The 17,979-nt window shown below is 46.8% G+C and overlaps 8 protein-coding genes across 8 annotated transcripts; 1 reads left to right on the forward strand and 7 right to left on the reverse strand.

Annotated features, from left to right (window-relative positions):
• Position 1: 1 nt before the first annotated feature.
• C8R40DRAFT_1035562 (sister chromatid cohesion protein Dcc1) lies at positions 2-1,482 on the reverse strand (the record flags this gene model as incomplete). The annotated part of the gene is made up of 6 exons (XM_046223512.1): positions 2-271; positions 325-417; positions 473-738; positions 801-894; positions 952-1,279; positions 1,349-1,482. The coding sequence occupies 6 exons, from the start codon at positions 1,480-1,482 to the stop codon at positions 2-4; spliced, it is 1,185 nt and encodes a 394-aa protein (XP_046091018.1).
• Positions 1,483-1,648: 166 nt separating this feature from the next.
• On the reverse strand, positions 1,649-2,936 carry C8R40DRAFT_1066082 (glutamine synthetase; the record flags this gene model as incomplete). Its single annotated transcript, XM_046225720.1, has 5 exons — positions 1,649-1,701; positions 1,755-2,285; positions 2,342-2,729; positions 2,762-2,805; positions 2,858-2,936. 5 exons carry the CDS (start codon positions 2,934-2,936, stop codon positions 1,649-1,651), a joined length of 1,095 nt encoding a protein of 364 aa, XP_046091019.1.
• A 396-nt stretch (positions 2,937-3,332) lies between these two features.
• On the reverse strand, positions 3,333-5,486 carry C8R40DRAFT_1166148 (DUF382-domain-containing protein; the record flags this gene model as incomplete). Its single annotated transcript, XM_046230803.1, has 8 exons — positions 3,333-3,560; positions 3,612-3,967; positions 4,027-4,078; positions 4,135-4,246; positions 4,298-4,492; positions 4,547-5,067; positions 5,121-5,300; positions 5,355-5,486. The coding sequence occupies 8 exons, from the start codon at positions 5,484-5,486 to the stop codon at positions 3,333-3,335; spliced, it is 1,776 nt and encodes a 591-aa protein (XP_046091020.1).
• Positions 5,487-5,737: 251 nt separating this feature from the next.
• On the forward strand, positions 5,738-9,282 carry C8R40DRAFT_1140784 (uncharacterized protein). Its single transcript, XM_046229478.1, has 9 exons — positions 5,738-5,938; positions 6,028-6,065; positions 6,125-6,180; positions 6,229-6,402; positions 6,463-6,529; positions 6,585-6,633; positions 6,688-7,230; positions 7,286-7,817; positions 7,869-9,282. Exons 1-9 carry the CDS (start codon positions 5,919-5,921, stop codon positions 9,033-9,035), a joined length of 2,646 nt encoding a protein of 881 aa, XP_046091021.1. The 5' UTR covers positions 5,738-5,918; the 3' UTR covers positions 9,036-9,282.
• A 36-nt stretch (positions 9,283-9,318) lies between these two features.
• C8R40DRAFT_1083689 (uncharacterized protein) lies at positions 9,319-9,520 on the reverse strand. Its single transcript, XM_046227271.1, has one exon. It carries the CDS (start codon positions 9,498-9,500, stop codon positions 9,336-9,338), a length of 165 nt encoding a protein of 54 aa, XP_046091022.1. The 5' UTR covers positions 9,501-9,520; the 3' UTR covers positions 9,319-9,335.
• A 217-nt stretch (positions 9,521-9,737) lies between these two features.
• C8R40DRAFT_454507 (uncharacterized protein) lies at positions 9,738-12,088 on the reverse strand. The gene is made up of 2 exons (XM_046235109.1): positions 11,070-12,088; positions 9,738-11,015 (listed from the first exon to the last, which is right to left on the reverse strand). The coding sequence occupies exons 1-2, from the start codon at positions 11,683-11,685 to the stop codon at positions 9,952-9,954; spliced, it is 1,680 nt and encodes a 559-aa protein (XP_046091023.1). The 5' UTR covers positions 11,686-12,088; the 3' UTR covers positions 9,738-9,951.
• On the reverse strand, positions 12,079-13,333 carry C8R40DRAFT_1140791 (AP complex, mu/sigma subunit). The gene is made up of 8 exons (XM_046229479.1): positions 13,279-13,333; positions 13,098-13,223; positions 12,905-13,035; positions 12,836-12,852; positions 12,745-12,772; positions 12,631-12,696; positions 12,501-12,573; positions 12,079-12,447 (listed from the first exon to the last, which is right to left on the reverse strand). Exons 1-8 carry the CDS (start codon positions 13,310-13,312, stop codon positions 12,434-12,436), a joined length of 489 nt encoding a protein of 162 aa, XP_046091024.1. The 5' UTR covers positions 13,313-13,333; the 3' UTR covers positions 12,079-12,433.
• C8R40DRAFT_1083695 (RNA dependent RNA polymerase-domain-containing protein) lies at positions 13,334-17,921 on the reverse strand. Its single transcript, XM_046227272.1, has 14 exons — positions 17,672-17,921; positions 17,466-17,599; positions 17,344-17,404; positions 16,966-17,288; positions 16,710-16,914; positions 16,613-16,653; positions 16,078-16,551; positions 15,921-16,020; positions 15,735-15,865; positions 15,033-15,684; positions 14,738-14,983; positions 14,364-14,685; positions 13,536-14,305; positions 13,334-13,484 (listed from the first exon to the last, which is right to left on the reverse strand). The coding sequence occupies exons 2-13, from the start codon at positions 17,574-17,576 to the stop codon at positions 13,558-13,560; spliced, it is 3,414 nt and encodes a 1,137-aa protein (XP_046091025.1). The 5' UTR covers positions 17,577-17,599; positions 17,672-17,921; the 3' UTR covers positions 13,334-13,484; positions 13,536-13,557.
• Positions 17,922-17,979: the final 58 nt, after the last annotated feature.

Below are 17,979 nucleotides of genomic sequence, written 5' to 3' on the forward strand. Positions count from 1 at the left end.
TCTAACCATTGTACTGCGCTCTTGAAGTGTACCAAATACCTTCGGCATCCGTTGTCGCCCGAGCATACTTCAAAAGCAGCTTATCTCGTTCTTTGGAGTTGACTGCGATATCCGACAAAAAAGGTACAATGTCTTCGTTCTTCCATTTGCTGCGAGTCAAAAAGAGATCCGAGAAACGCTGAGCAGGATCAATTGGAAGTGAAGAAATTGGGAAATATTTCACAACTTGATGATCTGAGTAGGGGGCAGCGGGCGCGATGAGATAGTTTCCCTTTGAAGCCAAACATAAGTTTTCTGGTGGGCATTAAAATTTCGGCAACTTACAGCGAGAAGGTCAAGTGAGACGGACGAGTTGAACTTATCCCCCACTAAATCCTTCCAGGTAGAGATAAGGTCGTCTTTATCATAGGACCTGTCCTACAAAGTTATTTTGAGTCTCGAATATCAAGCTGTCGAGTACATATCACCTCACTTTGGCATCTTTCAATATCCCCAGACCGGCCTCTTTGACAACGGAATTCACATCCATCTTCCATTTTCCATCTATCTCATTGATATCCCCAAACCAACCCATCACTTGCACGGACACAATTCTAGGCACGTCATGTTCGTCTGCCAGCGTAGTACAGAGTTTCTCTACGGGGACTGATTCGTGATTGAGCATCAATGCAGCGAGTGTGTTTAGAATGTATTGTATGATCTTGGTAAGATATATTGAAGATATCGGACGAAGGGTTTCTGCAACGGTGATGAGACACATAAGGGAGGATTGACCAAGTTCAGTGTGAAAACAGCACAACCATTGATTTGAAGAATTCGTCTTTGGCGCAGTCCGCTTTTTAATTCTGTCTCACTCGCTTGGATCATTGCCCGTGCGTCCGTATAGGTGAAATGCTTCATCAAGTGCGAAACTCAGCGTCTTGACTTCATTTTACCCATGAAAATCCACACCTCCATGTTTTGTGAATGGTCAATAGCTAGCTCGACGTTCATACCATCTTCGTTGTCTTCCTCATCCTCTCCATATTCTTTTCCCTTGAGCAAAGTGTTTAGTTTGTGTAATTTTGGTACAGTTTGGGTCAGTTCGAGTATTTGGCTAAGCTGATCGCGTATGACAATGTTTGGAAGACCGTTATCGCCGCCGTCGAATGATATATCTGAATCTGGGGGCGAAGTCACGACAAGGATGGAGTTTGATAAGGACACGGAGCGTATGGTGTAAGTCTTGTCCTGTGTGCACAGGACTGCATCTTCTCCAGGTTGACCCTTGATGTAAAAGCTAAAAACGCGTATTCACACTGGTGATTAGGAAACCCGATCAGAACAGTGCGCATATTTTTTCCCTTACCTTGATGAGTTTGAGTCACCACCTTCGGATAAAGACTCTTCCATAACCTTGCATAATTCCGGAGGGAGTTCCATGAGTTTGTATGATCCCTGCTCGGTAAACGATGAAACAGAAAAGCGAAGATTGTGGTCCATGATGAAGTTTCAATGTAACCTCCACCCAATGACCTATATATATATATGCATTGCACGTGTGCCGTAGCCTTACGCGTTTATGAGTTACTTATGCAGAAATTTGTATCTTCATTTTCGATGTTCTCACTACAATAACGTTGAAAAAGTACATAGCCGGTTTACTGATTTACTGGGTAAGAAGGGTCGTCTCGACCATGATGCCAGTGACACGATATGGGTCTGTGAAACGGATATATCAACAGTCAGTACGGGCACAGATGTGATGATCATACCAATGTTCGAAGCGGGACGTCTGTCTTCCATGTACCCATAGCCTTGCGCAGCGACGTGCCTCGGCACACGAATAGAAGCACCACGGTTGGCAACGCCAGAGCTGAAAGATCCGATGTGGCCGGTTTCATGGCGACCAGTTAAGCGAAGGTCGTTATCCTCTCCATACACAGCGATATGCTCGTCATGACGCTTGGAAAGTTTTTCAATGGCAGCTTCGATGTATTTCATCCCTCCAGGCTCACGCATGGACTTGGTGGAGTAATTGGTGTGGCAACCAGCACCGTTCCAGTCACCCTGAAGAGGCTTGGGGTGGAAGGACACCTTGATACCCCATTGCTCGGCGATACGTACGAGGAGATAACGGGCCATCCAGAGGTGATCACCCATAGAGATACCCTCGCAAGGCCCGACCTGGAACTCCCATTGAGCAGGCATAACTTCAGCGTTAATACCGCTGATGTTAACACCAGAGTAGAGACACGCTCGGTAATGAGCCTCAATGAGATCACGGGCAAAGACTTTGCCAGTTCCTATTCATAGGGTGAAATCAGTACCGACTGAGGGGTTTATGCCGCATCGAACTTACCAGCACCACAGTAATAGGGTCCCTGGGGACCAGGGAAACCGCCCTTGGGCCAACCAAAGGGAGTACCATCAGCATCGAACAAGGTGTATTCTTGTTCTAGACCAAACCACGGCTCCTGATCCTTGACTTGGTCCATGACTTTCTTTGCATGGTGACGATAATTGGTCCTGTTGGGTGTGCCATCGTTGTTGTAGGTCTCTGCAAGGACAAGAATATTGTCACCACCGCGGAAAGGGTCTTTGAAGATCGCGGCAGGGCGCAGATAGACGTCAGAGTCGTGGCCAGGAGCTTGGTTCGTTGAAGAACCGTCGAAATCCCAAGTACGAAGTTGGCCAATATCAGTGACCTTCTTACTGACAGTCTGCAAACCTCCAAAATGAGCCGAACGCTGGGAGACAAGAAAAAAGAGGGTATTCAAACAGTGGTTTTGGAACGTAGACCGCCGTCACCGTCGATCCAAACGTCTGATAAGCAAACTAATGAGTCACAAAGCTGTATAACTTGGAAATATCTTACATTCAGCCTGAACCTTGTCTCCCTGAGGAAGAGCGAGGAACGGCGCAAGAAGGTCGTTGCGGTAGGGGAAGGTAGACATCGTTCAATGGGCAAACGGAGAGTGAACGTTGACTGAAAAAAGAAGAGATATGTGGATTATCGGTGGCTGTATCGTATTTATACCTTTTTCGTCATAATTTATATAATTCAAGGAACAGGTGATCCGATTTTGATTTTGGAGGAGCCGGTCAGTATTCCCGCGCCGCGGGCTGCCGCGCCCGCCATCGATAAAACGGAAATTACATCCAGACGCGGGTTTTTGGCTTGTGCCGTTTCGTGTTGAGAAGGCGGTGACCAAGCGAACGCTTAACTACTTGCCCGCTCTCACACACAGCACAATTAACCATTCATGATAAGAGTAACGCAGCACCAAGATCCTGTGACATAGAGTACAATACATAAACTTCAAGAAACGTCGACATGTGAAGGACAGTGATTAGAATTTATATTCCTTAGTTCTCCTGTCCCGCTCTCGGTCCTTGTCCATTTTCTGCTTCTTCTTGGCCATCTCCTTTGCTACCATATCTGAGAAATCTTCCTTATCAACGCCACCAGGTACACCAGCAGACCCTCTCGAGTTTGCCTCATATTTCTTTCGTAACTCTTCCTCGGAAAGCCCTTCCAATTCTCCGGCATCGATGGACACATCTACGCCATTTTTGCGCTGTAGTGGATGTCAGATATTGAATGATGATAGCATTGAATACAACATTACTTTTGTTCCGCGTGCGTCGCCCAATACAGGTATTGCTGCTCCCGGATTGGAAACAGCACTCACATCGTATCCTCGCTCGCTGCCCATCAAACCTCTGACTGATGTCTGCTTCTCTGGTACGACTTGGTATAATGACCGTGGCCCAGAATCAGGAGTTTCTGAAGGAGCTCGAGCAGAATTCTTCCGCAATTCGAGAAAGTCGGGAGTCTCGAGACCACCAGCAATCGTAGAGACCACGCTGGCCATACCTGACGGAGTTTCGAGACCCGAGGGTGTCTGGACCCCGTCAGCCGGAGCCACAGATACTTCCTCTTCTTCTTCCTCCGACTCATCTTCAGATTCCTCTTCAGATTCTTCTATGAACGAATGTAACGATTAGAATACACTATTGGCGAAACCAACGTTTTGAGCTCACCTTCTTCAGGTTCGAGTTCACCCCATAATTCTTTATCAACTGGTTCACCCATCTATGAAAACGCATTGTATAAGACACGAATGAAGAGACAGATAGGCGAGGACGTACATCTGAGTCGCCAAGCTTGGGCAAAACACCGAACACGTCACCATACAACGGTCGATTATATTCGTCGAGAGGAGGTTTGCCCCATCCGCCTGGGTGAAAGCCCCATTGAGCGCTGCAAATGATTTTGAGTGTAATAGAACAACAAGCCAGGCTGAGAACTCACCCCTCCGGAATGGGAGCGTTGAGACCTGGTATCCGTAATGTAGGATAGCTTGGCGGCGGTCCGAATCGTTGCATGCTAATAAGCCAAGGTGGGGGTGCGAGTGGTGGTATAGATAATGCCTCGACGAGTTCAGGCGATAAATCACCTGGTCTCTTCTCCTTCAGCGACGTTTCAAATTCTTTGCCTTCATAATACCTAATCAGAAACCAGTCTATTAGGTATAGAGGAGCATTGAATAGAATGACTTACATTTCTCCGAATCCAGTTACAGGAGGTTTGGTCTGGAACTTGAAGAAAGCGTCATGTAGTTTTTGGTAGTCAATATCGATTTTACCCATTTTTGGCTGCACACGCTCTCTCGTCTTAGCCTTTAGCGACATGTTGGCCTCCTTCTCCTTGACAGCGTCTCGCATTGTCGCAATTCCTGTGTCGGCAATGTAGGCAGGAAGTTGAAAGGGTGGTTTCTCAATCCCCCGCTTTCCTTGCAGATAGTCTCGCTTTGCGCTCCAATGTATAGGGATTGGAACGGTGTTTCGGTAACTCTTCAGATGAAGAAGAAGACGTGGGTCTGCAGCAGTGACATCTGTCCATTCAACCACTTCGGGTTTTTTGACAAGTTGTTTGAGCTCGGAAACGGTGAGACGCGCCATTTTTCGTTGCTTTTTCTTTGATAGAGGCTTCTTTTCTGAGTCCGAGGCTTCGTCGTCTGAAGCCATATCGTCATCTGAGTAGATAACCTCGCCTTTTGAAGGCGCTTGGTCTTCATTCTGCTGCAATCAAAAGGTGAGACTAGAGTTGAAGGCAGTTCATACTAGCGACGCACTGAAGATTCATCCGGAGGGAGCTGAAAACGGGCAAAAACGTCGGAGAATGCTTCAAGGGCAGAACCCTGTACATCCAACTGCTCGGGTACGTACTCGACATTAGAGTCCGAGCTCAATGACTCCTCTATCTCTGACTTTCCTCCATCTTCCGTGTCCGTCTCATTCCCGTTTGCAGATGGCTGGAATGATAGCAAGTTAGAGAAAATAATGTTGAGCCGAAAATGGTGACAGACTTGGGACGCTTTTTTCTGCTTTTGCTTAAGCCGTCTAAGTTGATTCTTAGATTTGACGGCTTTCCCTTTCAATGTATGTCCGTTTGTGATGCCATTGACCTGAGCTGGAGATATTGTAGTTTGGGCGACCATGGAAGAAGGTGCTTAACTATTCTTTGCGGCCGGATGGTAAGCGCTGCATGGCGCTTACGCTTGAAGTCTTTTGAATAGTCACCTGAGATACAATCTGAATCTGAGCCTCAGCAAAAGCTCACATTTCACTGAGCTCTTCATATGGAGTAAGTAGACGGGGTTTTCCATCTAGTATATGTTATATGCACTCCTCCTTGAAACACCTCGAACTACTTCGAAACAGTCACTATTTTTCTCGCAGCCCGGTTTGCCGTACCGATGCTTATATAAACACCGGTGAGCAAAATAATTGGCGGGCGCTTCCCTGAAGAAGGCTATGCACCCTCCTTTGAGACTGTTTCTTGACCAGGGACCTTGAACTTGAAGGCGCTGAGGCCTGTACTTGTATTTCTTCCCTTCCTCCAACTTCATCTCATCCGCTCATTGGAACTAATGTCTGGTCAAGTCAAGCTGTATGTCAAAATCAGTTGCTTCAAAGAATTATCTGGATATATGAATACTAATTTGCCACATGCAATGCATTCCCTGTAATAATATATAGTACTCTACGGCCTCCTCCAAATGTTGATTTCGTTCACGGTATGCTTTGTTAATTCTTCCATACTCTTATACTAGCTGAATACGATAATTGCGCTCAGGATACCCTGGCATTCCTCCAGGTGCTGCAGACAGGCCTCAGGCTGCAGTAAAAGGAGTGCGTGTTTCTCTTTGAATCTAAGCTCTGAATTCACATGATGTGTAGGCTATCGAGGTTCGCGCAGGTCCTCAAGGTGTCAAGGCAAAATGGGTACGCGTGGAGCTGCGTAAAGTCGAAACTTTGCCTGGTGGTGGTATGCAGAATACATTCTATGATTTTGTTGGTCCCAGTCCAGTTACCATCTGGACTGCCAGTGACGAGTACGGAGTCCTACGTTCGGTGTGTTCATGTTTTGGCACATCTTTGATGTCGCTCGCTAATGCTGGCGTTCCGCAATAGCAAGATTTCCCGTTTCAAATTCGAATACCTGAATCCGTACCCCCAAGTATCGCTCTGGAAAGTCGAGGTTACTCTTATTCAAATCCTGTACATCAAACACTCGCTGATTGTCCCTTGCTCAGCTGGAATCAAGTACGAATTATTAGCGAGCGTTTGCACCAAGGGTAAAAAGTGCGTGATTATGGCTCAGTCTTCGTTAACGTATCCTAATCAAAGTATTCACAGAGGATTTCTACGGCGTAGAAAATCAAATGTCGTCTCCACCCAAACCGCTATAATTATCGACAAGCACGAGCTTCATTCTACATGGCCTGTCTATTGTCAACCAGAAACCCGGCAAATCACACATGAAGGTGTCACCCTTACTGTAGAGCGTAATCATACCTGCTATGGACCAGGGGATCGAATTTCAGTCATGGCTACCCTCAAATCGGATAGTCTGCACACTATCCTTCTCCGTGGTTTTGAACTTACCCTCAAAGAGTCGACCATATTTCGTGCGGGTCCGTACACCTCGGGCAAGAAGAGTGTACCTCAGGTCCGTGTAGCCGTGGTTGCAGAGACTCGGTTACCTGTCAACTTTAGCTTGTACGGCGGTATGGTCCAAAAGGCGGAGCTGACTTGCGCCGTCTCACCAAATCATACTACTACGACTCTGAACACTGCGAGACATATTGATATTACGTATGTCCTCAGCGTAAAAGCATTATTGGGTACTGGTCAGCCATTGGTCATGGACCTGCCTGTTATTCTTTCCAATTGGCAGAGGTACGTGTGCCCGATCGTCGTTCGCAAGCTAGATCTCTAACCATCGACCATCTAGGAACGTCTCTCACGAGGCTATTCGTCGAATTGGACCTGCCCCTGGTCTGTCCCTGCTACCCACTACTGCAACCGGTGGGGTTAATACTGCAAACACTACGACCAGTCAGGTGAATACTCGACCTCCCATGACCATTGAGCGACCGACCACTTCCAGTAGAGGCCCACCAGCCTCTATTTCTAATACAACGGGTGGTACCGCAGACATGTCATCCAGACCAGATGAGTTAGGTTACAACACAAACGGGCCGAAATCAACGATGTCCACTGTCACCTCTTTTGACGATTTCAATAAGCCAACAACCGCAGTAAGGCCCAATTCTTCCGGGACAGGCGCCAGTGCCTCTACGGGTAATCAATTTGTCGGAAACACTTTGAATCAACAAATTCGAAAGCCCACCACGCCTGCACCTTCTGCTGTAACGGCAACAAGTAAATGGCTTAGTGCGGAGGAAGAAAAGAAAACACTGTATGAACGGGCAAAGGCAAAAGTTGAGGAAACGCAGGCTGGAGCAATGGCGCAAAACAATTCAGTGAATTTTTTCTTGTAGATTAGTTTATCATTTGCTAACACCCACTGATAGTCTGCTATTACTCCTCCTGTCAGTGCACCATCGGCTGCAGCTAAGAATGCCGGCTGGCTTTCAGCGGAAGAAGAAAAGACTCGACTGTTCCATAAAGCACAGGAAGCCGCTAGAAAGGCACAGGGTCTCGATGCATACTCAGCGTCACCCCCACCTCAAGATAATCCACCAGCTGTGACCTCATCTGCAGCAGGAGGTCCTCAGTACCTCAGTGCAGAGGAAGAGAAGGCCGCTCTCAGACGCTACGAAGATGCCAAGCGTGCTGTTCAGAGAACGCAGCTCGGAGGAACTGATGATGTGGGCTCTTCGTCTTCATCTTCGGCCTACGTGCCTCCGCCAGTCACAAACGACCTGCCGCCGTCGTTTGAAGCATCAGTACCAGTGGTTGACGCTCGTACCCAACTTGCAGAAAAGGAACGATTGCGTCGTGAATACGAAGCCAGAGATGCAGCAGCTGTCGCCCAACGACCCTCTGTTGATAACGTTCCGGCCTACTCGGAAGATAATTCTGGATCACAGCCGCTCACTGGTACCATTATTCGAAGTGCCATTGCCGAGAAGGAAATGCTCCGCCGGAAGTTTGAGATGCAAGACGCCCAAGCTGCCGGCTCGCCTTCGCAACCTCCGCGTCAAGCATCTCCGGTACAATCCAAAAGCCGGCCTACTCCTGCTCCTCCGTCGTCAACAGTACGTGTTCCCACTGCAGCGGAAGAGAAAGCTATGCTACGCGCGCGATTCGAAGCAGAAGATTCAGCTCCGTCTCACAGTACACCCCCCATAACCCCACCTCCCCAGATCAACGGTTACAACTACGTTAATGGTTATACAAATGGCACGCGTGCGGGCCCGTCCACTCCTTCATTACCTACATTTACTCCGCCTCCCGCGCCTCCTCCTTTGGCACCAAAGCCCCCTGCGTCTTACATTCAAGAAACGCAAGAGGAGGATGCCCGAGTTTCGCGATATGTTAACTCGGCCGCTCCAATTCCTGGCCTTGATAGCTACTCTATTTCTAACGGGTCCCTTTCTCGCAACACGTCTGCCAATGCAGCCAATGGATTGGACATGCATCCGTTCACGCCATTTTCTTCTGGATTTGATGGAGGGTTGAACCCGAAGCATATAGGGCTCACTCCCCCACTTCCTCAATCCAATAAACGGGATTAAACGTATCTCATTGGTTCAAGGAGATCACTTTACCCGCAACTCTACAAAACTTACAATTCCTTTGACTGCCGTCTACTAATGTTGTGCTGTATAGCGTCCGTTCATTCATTTTGCTTCCAGTTTTTTTTTCATCTATTTTATTATTTATTTCACAATCTATACCTAAGTATTGTCATTCTGTATGCTCAAGTATTATCTCTGTTTGGATGCCTAAGTATCGCAGCCCAATGCAAATGTCTTATGCTTATAGTTTGACGTAGAGAGTCCGGTATCGGAACAGCCGGTCCAACAAAAGCAAGCTCAAGGAAGGCAGACTGCTGCCAAAATATGCGTACCAAGGATATACGAGTACGAGTATGTCCAAAACCCTGTTCCAGGAAAGGTTTGTACGAGTAGAAGTGCACTGGCAGAAGGCCAAGTAGAAATATTAGTGATGCAGTATAAAAAATATGTGTATAATGGCATGGCATAGCTTCTGCACTATCCATATAAGAGTTATCATTTCAGGCTCATAAGGCTCATAAGGAGCTTGGAAGATATAAGAGATAGAGGTCATGCTCATGAAGCATAGAAGACATTTGACTTACACCAAACCCCCCCTACGTTTTCAAGTATAGGGTGTAGCATGTAGTATGCAAAGTGAGGATTTCATACCATTACAGATAGCACTAGTAGATATCATATCAAGTACTGTACTGTACAAAATCTATATTTGACTGCTATATTTGGATTGACTTTGGACTGAGGTGGACGTGTTTGATATATCGACATGAAAAAACGGTGCAGTCGCAACACAGTAAAATGCTACATGATGCTATTATGTACAGCAAGCCTTCAGGGAAATAATACGGTAGTAGCAAGAACGTCGAGCCACTGAAGAAAAATCAGAAAACTGTGATAGATAGAGCAAAATGACCTATTTGTCTTTGCGCTTTTTGGTTTTGGGATTCGATGGCATTTTTGTCATCACCTCTCCGCTAACATCCGATTTCCGTTTTTGTGCCCGTGTATTAGCGCCTGGCCCGTCACTAACTTTGACACGCTCTGCAGGAGGCACCGTTTGTAGGGAAGTCGTCGCCGTTGCAGAAGGACTCCCCGGCGGTACCACAGGAAAGCTCATCTCCATCGTCGCACCTCCCGTCCCGGTCAAGTTGTTGTCGAGGGCCGGTGATGGAAAGGTATTCAAGAAAGAGTCAAACAGCTCATCATTGGACACCGAGTCAGGCAGAGAAGGGAGAGAAGATGTATCCAGGATGGATGTATCGAGCTCTCTTCCTTTGGCCTGATTCGTTTCAGCATCAGCTACAACCACGGGGTCAATTCCGAGATCGTGTATCAGTAAATCGATCCCCGAATTTATGTGTTCCACTTCTTGTTCGATGTCCGATGCTTGCTTCCATTGTTCCAAATATGGCACATCGGTAAAAGATATCAGACCATTGGTATCAGTCAGACCAGGTGCTGACTGCGAAGGCAACTGAGGTGATAATGAGCCAAAGTTGAAAGTGGACAGTGATTGAGAAGGAGGTGGGGATATGGGAAGCTGGTTTTGATGCTGTGTCCCTTGCTGAAGCGAGTCAATGTTCAATGAATCATTAATGATCCCCGGCTGGTTATTTAGGGCAGTGAAAAGTTGTTGGAGGTCTGCCGGAGTGAGGTAACTAAGAGCGGTTTGTATTCGGTCGTCGAGGGCTGGGGATCGGGATGGTGAGAAGGTGGGCATATTTTCATCTTGCTGTATGATGCTTGTGCCGGGGTACTTGGGTTGTGTGGAAATCACAGTGTTATTGCCAGTCTGGGATGACGTGGATGGAGTGGATGAATTAGCGAGGGGTGTCGACTGATCCTCTGAAGGAGGATATGTTAGATCGAAGCGGGGAGTAGCGGCGGCGGATAATGAAGAAATCTCAGTCGCGGGTGAAGGATACGGGGACGTCATATGTGAGGTAGAACCTGCAGTTTCAATTGAGAAGGAAGGACCTGAAGAATCAAAAGTCAATCATCTGTACGTGCCTAGCAAAATGATTTGCACACCAGGAGATTCAGCCCGCGAAGCGGGGCTACCAGCTTCTTCATCCTGAACCTCAACAATTCCAACTCTGGTAGCAAGATCTCTCTTCTTGTCCTCTATCATCAGCCGCGAACCTCGTACAACTGAGTGAGAAGAAGGTCCTCCTCGCTCCTTCTCTTTAGCACCGGAATTTGCGGCCTGGTGGCCAAAAACACCAGCGAGAAACTTGATGATGCTATTCAGTGTGTCTTGCTGCTTCTGATGTCGACTGCGAGCTTCCATGGACTCTTGCCAAAGCAGTTGATTGGAGCTCTTTAGTTCATTCAGCTCTGAGGATAAATTGACCTGGTGCCGTCGAATAGCAGCAATACCATTGATAATAGCATGAATATCCAATGCCTGATCCGTCGAGTGATCAGTAGTCTGGGGCTGGGGGACTGCCTGAGGTGCCACACTAGGGAAATCAACCACACCCTGTTCCTTTGGGTGCATCGTTGTTTGCTTCTTTCGTTCGATGAGAATCAGACGATCTTCCTGACCCCGATGGAAGTCCGGATGGGCAAACTGGGAATATTCTGCTTCTGAACTGCTTCTCAATGCTCCCTGCTGCAGATGCGGAATTTTGTGAAACCCGTACATGTTCAATTGCCGTACGAACGATGCGAATTTGTTGTGCTTGAAGAAGGCTCCGAGACGTTCTGTGGCGAGACGAGTTGGATCAAGAACTGCGAGAATATTAAATGAACTCAGTAAACGGTAACAGCAAATGGGGCATACCAAAGAAAGAGTCTCCAGATTCTGACCAGCAAATCACATCGTCGGTCTCCGGATCGCTTACAAGTCTACATACAGCTAATGAACGACCAGATCGCGATGTAGAATGACTACGAACGTATAAAGTTTCTGAAGAAAGCCAGGAATTTTGGGGTTCATAGAAGGAGCAGAAGAAGGTAATGCTAGAGCAACTTGTTTGTTACGACCAGTCATGGTCGAGAATTGAGATCGGACTGAGATGTAAGTGGACAAAGAAGCCCCGGCAAGTCTTTGGCGCCCATAAAGTAATCTAAAGTAATATATTTACAGTTTACACAGACGTGTTCGCTGCGTAACCTATTCGTGTACAATCTCAACCAAGCTCATAAATTAACAGCGAGCTGGCACTATCGGACTTGAATAACCTCGTTTTCTTGCCTGTTTGATATGAGGTCTACCTTCGGCAACTGTTTCTTTTCGTTACGTTAGTACAAAGGTCAGCTGTAACCAGTACGAATTCATGGGAGAAGAGCAAGGACGATTTGAAGGCAATGAAGGGATGATTCGTTCCAAGGCCCACGAGGACAAAGGGTTGATATTCATAGACTGCATCCTAATAGTTGTACATACGCGTTCACATCATTGGGCCTCATAAAGAAGATCTAAGAATTTGGGACGGAAAGAAATGCAAGAGTTCTAACCGCTTCTTGAGCCTAGTCTTGCCATCATATCATCTGAACTCTCTTGCTCTTCGACACTATCGGATTGTGTCACCTGCAAAGTGATTCGTTTGATTGACACTCATACTAGGGGTATTCGGCCTGCACGTACCACCCGCAAAACAGATTTTTTGGATGATTCCTGAAGCTCTCCCGCGATGATCAGCTCATCTAGTATCTGTTGAATTGTAAGGATATGAAATGATTGAGGAGCCCTAGCACCTACAGCATATGCTTTTTGGAAATTGAAGATTCTGGTAGAATCGGGATAGTCGTCAGAGTGTTCATCCAGTACACGATAGCCTTCGCAATCTTACAAGTCAAGCTCGCAGACCTGGAAAGACGATTAGGATTCAACAAGCTCAGGTTAGATATATTCTACTGACATTCCCAAAGTAGCGATCAAGGACCTCCACATATCTGTGGATGATTTCCAGCGTGATAAGCTCGTTGTCACTAGAGGTAATACCGGTCACGAAGAACAGGGATGCGTATCGTCGGTACACAACCTTCGAGTCTACGAAGGCAGCAAACAATCGTTAAGTCACCAGAATAGTACTGATTAACCGCAGCACACACCTTTGTATTCCAAGAAATTACACATCCTCGTTCTCCGAGCTAATACAAGCTGAGTTACATCCTTCACTATCTTGGCTTTGGTCTTGGGCGGCAGCGTCGAGAACCATTTTGCAAGACGCACTTTCCCTGTACGATGGTAGAGGTTAATAGACTACTCTGAACAAGAGCCAGAAATACACGCCTTGCCGCGAGACCAGGAGGATGTAGTTAATCATTAAAAGTGTCTGGGCGTCTATTGCTGGACGCTTTGGCATTATACTACTTTACAGGTTTACAAGAACTATTATAGCACTATTATAGCTTGATACACAAGACAGCGAAAAACTATAAGTATGATGATTTACAAAAGATAAATATGGCTACAGATAGAGCCTTTCCCCATGCCACCTGTTACATGATGAATTTGGGAAGTCGAGAAGAAGGGTCAACATTACGTACCCGTTCCCGGTGGTTCCCAGTATCAACAATACTTTTTCATTGCGAGTCTTTCATAAAACTCGGCCGTCACCGTAGTCGATCGACCAGTTGCTTTAGCTTTGATTTCAGTTAGCTGCCTCATGGTGACATTCCAAGGAAATCGTGTCCACTTTCTTGATGACTTTTCAAAGTCATAGATGTACGCATACGAGGCCTTCAAGCGCAAGATTTGATCATGCGACAGAAACATGGCTTCTTCATTCGGTCCACTGGCGAACTGTCGAGAGAGTTTTCGAAGAATATCTTGTCGGGTTTCGATTGCCAAGTCTGTGAAACTACCGACTCTCTGGGAGTTCATCACTTCCGTTCGATGGGTCTCCCACATTCGATGGACATGATTCTCGATTTTTGTTAAATCCTCGGCCATAAAGTTGCACCCAATCTTTTGGGCTCGCTTGGCCAGCTCCTGTTGCTCTTTCCAAGGAGCAGCTAGCTGTTCATCCAGATAGATGGTATGCGAGTCGTATTTCGTGTCTGCATCGATTTTTTCTTTTTCGCCCTTTGCCTTCGCATGCATCTGGAGCTGATCCATGATGAACGGGCGAAGATGGGATGGCCTCTCGACGATGATGTTATCCATGCGAGCAGTTGTGACGGCCTTTTTACCCTTGCCTTTGGTCTCGGATTCTTTCCAGCTCATAGTTCCTTTGTCATATCGCGAGACGTCATTTCTCCAAACCTCAGGCTTGATTTTGAGACCAGTCTTCAGACCATCCAGAGTATGACAGAAACTGGGATATGAATGTTGAAATTCTCCTTGAAATCGAGAGAGAAGTATAAATGGCTTACATGTGTGCTAAACGTATTGTTTCTTCATCTCTAAGGCCATGTGTGTAGATCAAAAAGTCATGCATATTCGATGCTTGGCCAACGAGAGAAGCGGTTCTGATTCCTCCAATTAGATATTCCTGAAGAGCATGCAATCTCTTCATCGAATTTTCGGAAGAGGCAGGTACACCCGCAAGCAATTCTGCTACTGTTTCGGTATGTTCGGAAAAGCAGTTAGCTTTGATATCATCCCGTGGATCGCCGTAGTTGGGGTTAGCATTGCTGAATGAATCCACAATTTCTGGCTGATAGATACACAACGCCTTGTCACCATCATAGTCACCTATTTCCCAACGTTACCGCCATAACATATGACTCATAAATCTTGAACTCACCACCTCCAAGCCAATCTGCTGCACGACGGCCACCGGCAGTTGAGAGAATTAAGATGTCAGTGTAGTGTCGCAGCTCTGGACGATCAACTGCTCTCCATTTCTGCGCGTCAGTTGGGAGTTTGCACGGGTGTCGTGTAACTACCACTGAGCCGACCAGGACATCAGTATACTGTTCATCTTGGGTGAGAAGACCCCGAGCTGAGCTCTTGAAGTAGACTTCACCCTCTGCAAGAACATCTTCTGGATCTATGAAATATTTAAATCCCAATGGATAGAAAATATGGAAAAAACAAACCTGGGAGTATGAAAGCAGTAAATGACATTGGAACTTCAATCCGGAAGTTGGTTACATGGTTGTTAATCTGCGAGATGAGGATTCGCTTCAATTTATCTCTCATCACAGGGCAAGCCTGCGGTGTGAAGCCACCGTCAATCAGACGCATGACCGTTTCCTCGAGAGATGAGGGCTGGCCAGAGATCTCATCATTCCACCATGCAGTGGAACTTGGCTCGTCGTCTGCTTCATCGAGGCCATCTTCATCGTCATTTTCTTGGGCATCACGCTCGGAATATCCATTGACTCTAGCCATGCCAGACTTGCGCCGCGTAGATCGTGCAGCAAATACACCGCCAAGGTGTGACAGTGTTAACCATAGATTGGCCATGTCTTCTATGGTATCCCAGGTGGTAAGGGAAGTGACCAGCAAATCCAGTGTCTGATCTAGCAGAGAGGTGAAAACATGCCTTGGGACGCCGTTTTCTGCCAAATTTATGATTGTTTCTGAGGAAAGCTTGCAGCGGAATCGGGGATGGCATGTACGCAGGACGTCAATGATACGTTGCGCGCGGTCAAGACCTTGGTCCGGGTATGTGATTTTGTTCATAGAGGGTCTGATGAACACACGAGGTTCCCCGCTATCATCGCTGGGATGGAGAAGCAACATGCCCTGAAAAGACAGTCAGGTAATGAGTACCGTTAGCAGAGATGTCTTCCTACTTTTGCGCCTGCTATACGACACTGAATCGCAGTAGGCCATACATCCCATTTGAATTGAAGGTACAGCTTCTGTAACGCTGCTTTGTTTATGAATCCTGCACCATCGGTCATATCGGACCCCTCAGCGGAGACTAGCATAGGATATCAATTCCCTCTCTCAGGAATTAGAGAAGAGAAAAGACCGACCAATGTCCTCGATTGAGAAAATGTTCTGAGGTTCGATTTCTAATCCCGGCGCCGAAGTAGATAGCCCTAAGGCAAAACGTGAGGCGTACTTTGCCGCAGACTGTTAATCGTTCAAAAAGGTCAGTATACTTCCCGACAAATAAATCCATAATCTAACCTGATAATCGTTGAGTACAATAGGATTGTGCCAGTTCAGAAAATCATCGATGCTCAAGTTTTGAGACACGGTATCGAGCACAAGTCCTAGGTCTGGATTCTCATTTGTCATAAAGCAGAAGACATTCTTCTCCTTTTCTAGGAAAGCACGGAAAACTCTGCCTGCTATGATAAATGGTCGTCGGAAAAAATGCATTAATTCCTTGGAATATCGGGTCAAATTTTTTGGTATCTTTATTCGTATGAAAGACTTGGAACCGAATCGACGAGAGAATCGAGAGGATGCTCCCAGTTCCGCTTTCTCAAGTTCTACCTTGAACGATGGGGGTTTCTTTGGATTGTCGACTTGCATTTTCAGCTTGGCCCGGAATACCACTTTGCCACCGAACCAGTCCGAGTTCTGAACAAAGCCCAGAGCAGAATAAGGGTCCCGATTGAGAGATTCCTCTTCCAGGTCGAGTTCATCATAAGGAAACTATTAAGACCGACTAGTCAGGTGAAACTGATCAAAGCGGGTTATGAAGTCAAATGTCCACCTTTGCTCTGTATTCATTAGCAAAAAGGTGATTTGTATCCACTGCTCGAGACGGTATTAGAATCTCATTAAAGCACTATCGTACTCGAAACACTTGCCTTCTTCCCCTTTCCGCAATAAGATTTTCTCAACCAAAGGCGCCGCTTTCGCGTTAGTCCCCTGCTTCTTTAGCTCATCTAGCGCAGACATTTGGACGGTATCGTATTTAATTTTGCCGATGGAAACGAGTCTCGCGATTTCCCATTCTACGCCCCAGGGCAACTTTCGAGCAGCAATCCATTGCTGGAAAGACCTAGAGTATGCCTGGGAATTATCAAGATTACAGCATTATTGTGCAAATGGGTAAAGACCTACCACCAGCACAGGATCATGCAAGGAATGACACAGTTCTTCTTGCCGCGGGGCTTTGGATGCGCGCGAATCTTGAGAAATTGAAGCCTCGCTCGCAGAACGCTTCCCCAGGAAACTAGATGAGCTTGCTGACGCAGAAACTGTCGACCAATTTCTACGCTCAGTCGTCGGAGGAAAAGTGATTGCCCTAGAAAAAGTCGACACTGGTTTTCCGACTTCGGTGATAGTCACAGGCTTTGAAATTTCGTCAGGGGGGGCGGATTCTTCTATCAAAGTTAAAGAGCTGGAGGTTGAGCTTGAAACCTCAGTTGCAGGTTCGGTCGAAGCTGCCTCGGAGTTAGTAGATTAGATTCAAGTCGCCGAACCCAGAGAAATACGTACACGGCTCTTCGTACATCAGCATTGCCTCTTCAAGTCCTGAATCAATTGAAAAACTTGAATTCTAGAGGCGTGCTGGTGAGCGTCGATGTGGTTTGTGTTGACTATCACGGCAACGAACCCACCTGAGAAACTGGTAGTACAGCTGGGTCTTGTAGGTGAGAAAAATCACCGTCATCGTCTTCATCAATGATGTCGTTCGCATTTGCGACGCCATCTTGTCTGTTACCACTCATGGAAGTGTCTTCGTCAGGTAGATCTGGAGTGGAATAAGTTTAGTGAGGAGTGTGTTAGTGGGATTCTTCAACAGGGGAGGATAGTGCGGACCTACGCTCGAAGTCAAAATCGTCGAAGGAATCCAATGTGGCCCAATAGCGTTGTGATCTACTAGGCGGAGCATACAAAAATCTATGGCGTCGAAACTCTTTTATAACAAGCTGCGCAGATGGAGAGTATGAGAGGATGTGCTGGTAGCTGATGGGTCTCAACAAAATATGAATCCTTATACAGTAGGAAACGGGGAGAAATTCATGGTTCAAATAAATGACGAGAAATGTCCAGGAAAAGGTACTTTCCAGAAACGGAATCAGAAGCGCTGGTCACTTCTGATTCACGTGCTTCGTGTGCGCCGTCGACGCG

This window comes from Lentinula edodes (assembly GCF_021015755.1).
Source record: "Lentinula edodes strain Le(Bin) 0899 ss11 chromosome Unknown C8R40scaffold_3, whole genome shotgun sequence".
In the NCBI taxonomy this organism is placed as follows: Eukaryota; Fungi; Basidiomycota; class Agaricomycetes; order Agaricales; family Omphalotaceae; genus Lentinula; species Lentinula edodes.

Excerpts from the sequence above, each read along its gene's own strand:
- C8R40DRAFT_454507 (XM_046235109.1), bottom strand. The coding sequence starts at position 11,685 with ATGTACGGGTTTCACAAAATTCCGCATCTGCAGCAGGGAGCATTGAGA. Across the intron at positions 11,016-11,069 it reads TTCGCGGGCTGAATCTCCTG|GTCCTTCCTTCTCAATTGAA; the intron begins GTGTGCAAATCA and ends TTGATTCTTCAG.
- C8R40DRAFT_1140784 (XM_046229478.1), top strand. The coding sequence starts at position 5,919 with ATGTCTGGTCAAGTCAAGCT. Across the intron at positions 6,530-6,584 it reads TATCGCTCTGGAAAGTCGAG|CTGGAATCAAGTACGAATTA; the intron begins GTTACTCTTATT and ends TCCCTTGCTCAG. Across the intron at positions 6,634-6,687 it reads GTTTGCACCAAGGGTAAAAA|AGGATTTCTACGGCGTAGAA; the intron begins GTGCGTGATTAT and ends AAGTATTCACAG.
- C8R40DRAFT_1083695 (XM_046227272.1), bottom strand. The coding sequence starts at position 17,576 with ATGAGTGGTAACAGACAAGATGGCGTCGCAAATGCGAACGACATCATT. Across the intron at positions 16,552-16,612 it reads CTAATGAATACAGAGCAAAG|TTTCCTTATGATGAACTCGA; the intron begins GTGGACATTTGA and ends CGGTCTTAATAG. Across the intron at positions 14,686-14,737 it reads AGCAGATTGGCTTGGAGGTG|GTGACTATGATGGTGACAAG; the intron begins GTGAGTTCAAGA and ends GTTGGGAAATAG.
- C8R40DRAFT_1083689 (XM_046227271.1), bottom strand. The coding sequence starts at position 9,500 with ATGCCATTATACACATATTTTTTATACTGCATCACTAATATTTCTACT.
- C8R40DRAFT_1140791 (XM_046229479.1), bottom strand. The coding sequence starts at position 13,312 with ATGATTAACTACATCCTCCTGGTCTCGCGGCAAG. Across the intron at positions 13,036-13,097 it reads TAATTTCTTGGAATACAAAG|ACTCGAAGGTTGTGTACCGA; the intron begins GTGTGTGCTGCG and ends CTGCCTTCGTAG. Across the intron at positions 12,574-12,630 it reads AAAAATCTGTTTTGCGGGTG|GTGACACAATCCGATAGTGT; the intron begins GTACGTGCAGGC and ends ATCACTTTGCAG.